Below are 5,307 nucleotides of genomic sequence, written 5' to 3' on the forward strand. Positions count from 1 at the left end.
TGGGCAACAGAGCAAGACTATCTCAAGAAAGGAAAAAATAGGCAGAATAAGTAATACACTTCTGCCCACATAAGAGCCTTCCCTTTGACGGATGTAATGAAACTATCTTCAAGCACTTTATAAATAAATAATTTGTCTGATAGTAGCCTTCTGTTGCCTGGATCACATCTGATTCTCCTGGTAACTTGAGAAAAGGGTACCCCTCTGATATGGATAGTAGTTTGATGATGTAGAATTCAGGGAAAAGACTATGATAATGTCACTTATGGTAACTACTTTTGTGCTGTAAAACTGTCGTGGATTAAGAAGAGAGTTGGCTGGGTGCAGTGGCTCACACCTGTAATCCTAGCACTTTGGGAGGATTACTTGAGCCCAGGAGTTGAAGACCAACTTTGTCAACATAGCAAGACTCCATCTCTTAAAAAATAAAAATATTAAAAATAATAGAGTAGGGAGGCAGAGAAGGGCCTTCATCTTACGTGCTAAAGGAATAAGGAGAAGGAACGGTAATGGGTGTGGAATGTTGAGCACATGTATACAAAACATTCATGATGTAAAATAAATCCTCTGCTTGAAGCAGGGACTCCAGAAGCTGCTCACCTTAATTGTAATTGCTATTCCAGCAACCATTCCTCCTCCACCTACAGGTACCACCAGTGCATCCACCAAAGGAACCTTTAGTGAAAAGAATATAAACTGTCAATAGGCCTATTAGGAGGCAGCTTTATATTTAATGTGTACACATGAAATAACAATATAGCCCAATAGCTTTACCAGTAGCTAAGCAGGAAGAACTCGGCTATTTTACCTGGTTCAGCACTTCTAGGGCAATTGTCCCTTGTCCAGCTATCACTGCAGGCTCCTGGTTTGGATGTACCATGATGCCTTCTGTTTGCTCTGTAACTCTTTGTGCAACGTTTTCTCTGGACTGAAAGTACATTAATTTAGCTTACTTGATTTGCATTTAATAGAGTCCCCAACAAGTTCCATTTGGTCATTCAAAATTTTATTGACCATCCTACTTTTTTCAGATTTTGTTCAGGCACTAGAGATATGTTAAAATATTCCTGCCCTCAAAGGGGTTGTATTCTTATATGGTGGAGATGGGTGAAGTAACTAATGTAATATCTGAGTGCTATGGAATAAAATGAAGGAATTTATTTCATATAGGGTAGCCATGAAGAGCCTCTAGTAAAGTGACATTTTAAAAGATCTGAACAAGTGCTGTGGATATCTAGAGTATTTCACAGTGGAGGGGATAACAGTGCAAAGATTACAAAGTAGGAGTGCTTCGCCTTTCTGAGGAAAAGCCAAAAGGCTAGTATGGCTGGCACAGAGTGGACAAGAGAAATAGAAGATGAGGTCAAGGCTGGGCGTGGTGGCTCATGCCCATAATCCCAGCACTCTGGGAGGCCAAGGTGGCTGGCTCACTTTAGGTCAGGAGTTCAAGACCAGCCTGGCCAACACAGTGAAACCCTGTCTCTACTAAAACATTAGCCAGGCATGGTGGCGTGTGCCTGCAATCCCAGCTATACTGGTGGCTGAGGTATGAGAATCTCTTGAACCCAAGAGATAGAGGCTGCAGTGCACTGAGATCCGACTACTGTACTCCAGCCTGGGCCGGACAGAGCAAGACCCTGTCTCAAATAAATAAAAGAAGATGAGGTCAAAAAGTTAGGAATGTTTGAGTTCATCCAGGTCTTAGATGATCGTAAGAACTCTGGTTTCCACTGGATATGAGATGGGAAACCATTACAGAATTTTGACTTGAAAAGAGACAAGTTCTGACTTTATTTAATGGAGAGCTCTGGTTGCTCAGAAAAGCCTGTAGTGGGGCAAGGGTGGATGCAGAGAGACCAGTTAGGCTACCGAATCTAGATGAGAATTGATGCTGGTTTGAATTGGGCTGGCAATGGTAGACATAGAAGTAGTTGGGTTATGGAAATACGTTGAAAGCAGGATTAAGATTTGAATGTGGGGTGTGAGAGGGTTATCAAAGATGACTCCTGGCTGTGTGCAGTGGGTCATGCCTGTGATCCCAGGATTTTGAGAGGCCAAGGTGGGAGGATCGCTTGAGCCCAGGAGTTTGAGACCAGCCTGGGCAACAATGAGACACTATCTACCAAAAATAAAGGAATTAGTTAGGTGTGGTGGCATGCACCTATAGTCCTAGCTACTCAAGAGGCTGAAACAGGAAGATCCCACAACATAGGAAGACCTTATCTCTAACAAAAAAAGAAAACGAAAAAAAAATTCAGAAAAAAAAAACAATAAAAGTTGCCATTTACTAAGATGAGGAAGACTGGAAGAGAAGGAATATAGGGAAGTAAGATCAGGAGTTTGATTTTAGATGTAATTTGAGATGAAGAGGGGTCAGGGACAGTCACTCATGCCTGTAAATCCCAGCACTATGGGAGGCCGAGGCGGGCGGATCATGAGGTCAACAGATTGAGACCAGCCTGGCCAACGTGGTGAAACCCTGTCTCTACTAAAAACACAAAAATTAGCCGGGCATGGTGGGGCGCACCTGTAGTCCCAGCTACTCAGGAGGCTGAGGCAGGAGAATCGCTTGAACCTGGGAGGCGGAGGTTGCAGTGAGCTGACGTGGCTGCCACTGCACTCCAGCCTGGTGACGGCGAGACTCAAAAAAAAAAAAAAAGACATCAAGTGGGAAAGTTAGTTAGCTGTTGGATATAAAAGTCTGGTGTTCAGGGGAGAGAGGTTGGAGGTGATAGACCACAGGTAATCACTTAAGCAGCGAGACTGATGAGATCATCTGAGCGTAGGTAGAGAAAAGGTTGAGCATGCTAACAGAAGTGAAGAGGAAACAACACAGGAGACAGAAGGAGCAGCCCGTGAGGCAGAAAGCAGCTGGTCAAATGAAAGCTATTGAGGTGGTATCAAACACTGCTCTCCTTACCTCATCACTAGGTTCACAGTATACAATTGATGCTCCATAGGCTTGTATTGCCAGCTTTTTACAGTCTGGAGCTGTCTGGGGCACCACAATATAAGCAGGAATCCCTGGGAGGGGAAAACGTTTGGTTACTACAAGTCAGGAGAATTAAGAATAGAAACTTCAGTTTGGCCAGGTGTGATGGCTCAGATTATATAATCCTGGGACTTTGGGAGGTTGAGGCGGGTGGATTGTCTGAACCCAGGAGTTCCAGACCAGCCTGGGCAACATGATGAATTTATTATTTTGTATTTGTAAAATAGAAAAATTAGACAGGCGTGGTGGTGCACACCTGTAGTCCCAGCTACTCAGGAGGCTGAGGCAGGAGAATTGCTTGAACCCGGAAGGTGGAGGCTGCAGTGAGCTGAGATCACGCCACCACACTCCAGCCTGGGCAACAGAGCAAGACTGTCTTCAAAAAACAAAGAAACTTACATTCATAACAGCTTGCAGTCAGATAAAGATTTCTTGGGAAAGTTACTTCCTACAGCTATCATCACTTTCCCTGAAATTAAGGGTACTTTTCCACTTCTTTCTGATGATCTACCCAGTACCTTGAGACATCAAGTACCTTCCAATTTGGCAGCGTAGGTGAGAGCCTGGCCATGGTTTCCACTGCTGTGAGTAACAACAGCTTTGGGCTTCCCTTCTAAAGCATCAGGAACCAAGCTTCTGATGGCATTAAGAGCACCACGAATCTGAAAAAGAGGGATGGTGAATTCACATGTTTGATTAAAACATTTTTTTGAAAAGCAAGGAGCTTTTCTAGATTTTCTATCTTTAACATGCACATCCAATCTGTCACTAAATCTTATCGATTTACCTCCTAAATATCTCATGTGCACCTTTATTTATTTTTATTGAGACGGAGTCTCTGTCACCCAGGCTGGAGTGCAGTGGCATGATTTCTGCTCACTGCAACCTCCGCCTCCCCACCCTGGGCCAGGTTCAAGTGATTCTCCTGCCTCAGCCTGCAGGATAGCTGGGATTATAGGCATCTGCCACCATGCCTGGCTTATTTATTTATTGTTGAGATGGAATCTTGCTGTATTGCCCACGCTGGAGTGCAGTGGCACAATCTCGAATCACTGCAACCTCCGCCTCCCCACCCTGGGCCAGGTTCAAGTGATTCTCCTGCCTCAGCCTGCAGGATAGCTGGGATTATAGGCATCTGCCACCATGCCTGGCTTATTTATTTATTGTTGAGATGGAATCTTGCTGTATTGCCCACGCTGGAGTGCAGTGGCACAATCTCGAATCACTGCAACCTCCGCCTCCCCACCCTGGGCCAGGTTCAAGTGATTCTCCTGCCTCAGCCTGCAGGATAGCTGGGATTATAGGCATCTGCCACCATGCCTGGCTTATTTATTTATTGTTGAGATGGAATCTTGCTGTATTGCCCACGCTGGAGTACAATGGTGCAATCGTGGCTCACTGCAACCTCCATCTTCCAGATTCAAGCAATTCTCCTGCCTCAGCCTCCTAAGTAGCTGGGATCACAGGTGCCCACCACCATGCCCAGCTCATTTTATATTTTTAGTAGAGATGGTTTCACCATGTTGGTCAGTCTGGTCTTGAATTCCTGACCACAGGTGATTCACCTGCCTCAGCCTCCCAAAGTGCTGGGATTACAGGCGTGATAATTTTTGTATTTTTGGTAGAGATGGGGTTTCACCATGCTGGCTAGGCTGGTCTCGAACTCCTGATCTCAGGTCATCCACCTGCCTTGGCCTCCCAAAGTGCTAGGATTACAGGGTCTTTTTTTTTTTTTTTTTAATGCTCTCAGTTATTGGGTGGGGTAAAAGGTAGATTCTTGAAATCCTAAAGCTACCAGAATACCTGCGAGGCACAGTGCTAAATGCAACTTTTCAGACTTCTACCTGAAAGGATCTTAAAGCTCAACTAATGGTCAGAAAATTCTGATAAGTTAACACATAGAAGTCTATCTTTATGCACTATAAAGGTACTGACGTTTTGTAGAAAAAGATCTTATATGAGGATTTAGCTACCTTTAGATCTTTTATTTTTTATTTTTTTGAGACCGATTTCACTCTGTCACTCAGGCTGGAGTGCAGGGGAGCCATCTTGGCCCACTGCAACCTCCACTTCCTGGGTTTAAGCGATTCTCCTGCCTCAGCCTTGAGTAGCTGGGATTACAGACATGTACCACCACGCCCAGCTAATTTTTGTATTTTTAGTAGAGACATGGTTTTGCCATGTCGTGGGCTGGTCATGAACTCCTGGACTCAAGTGAACCTCCTCTTCAGCCTTGCAAAGTGCTGGGATTATAGGTATGAGACACTGTGTCCTGATTGGTTATGTAAAAACATTTTTTTTTTTTTTTTTGAGAC

General features: G+C 44.4%; 1 protein-coding gene across 3 annotated transcripts in view; it reads right to left on the reverse strand.

Annotated features, from left to right (window-relative positions):
* Positions 1 to 529: 529 nt before the first annotated feature.
* The window catches only part of SRR (serine racemase), a 22,029-nt gene continuing 17,251 nt past the window's right edge, over positions 530 to 5,307 (reverse strand). For 2 of the 3 annotated variants that reach the window (XM_017541645.2, XM_017541644.2), the window contains exons 3-6: positions 3,528 to 3,654; positions 2,921 to 3,024; positions 809 to 928; positions 530 to 675 (exon numbers count right to left, since the gene is read on the reverse strand). In XM_017541645.2, the coding sequence (XP_017397134.1) occupies positions 547 to 675; positions 809 to 928; positions 2,921 to 3,024; positions 3,528 to 3,654 (480 nt within the window). In that variant the 3' untranslated portion in view covers positions 530 to 546. The remainder of the gene's footprint in view (positions 676 to 808; positions 929 to 2,920; positions 3,025 to 3,527; positions 3,655 to 5,307) is intronic. The other variant, XM_037743159.1, reaches the window with a different exon arrangement.

The sequence above is a fragment of the Cebus imitator genome, unplaced genomic scaffold (assembly GCF_001604975.1).
Source record: "Cebus imitator isolate Cc_AM_T3 unplaced genomic scaffold, Cebus_imitator-1.0 Scaffold136, whole genome shotgun sequence".
Taxonomy (NCBI): Eukaryota; Metazoa; Chordata; class Mammalia; order Primates; family Cebidae; genus Cebus; species Cebus imitator.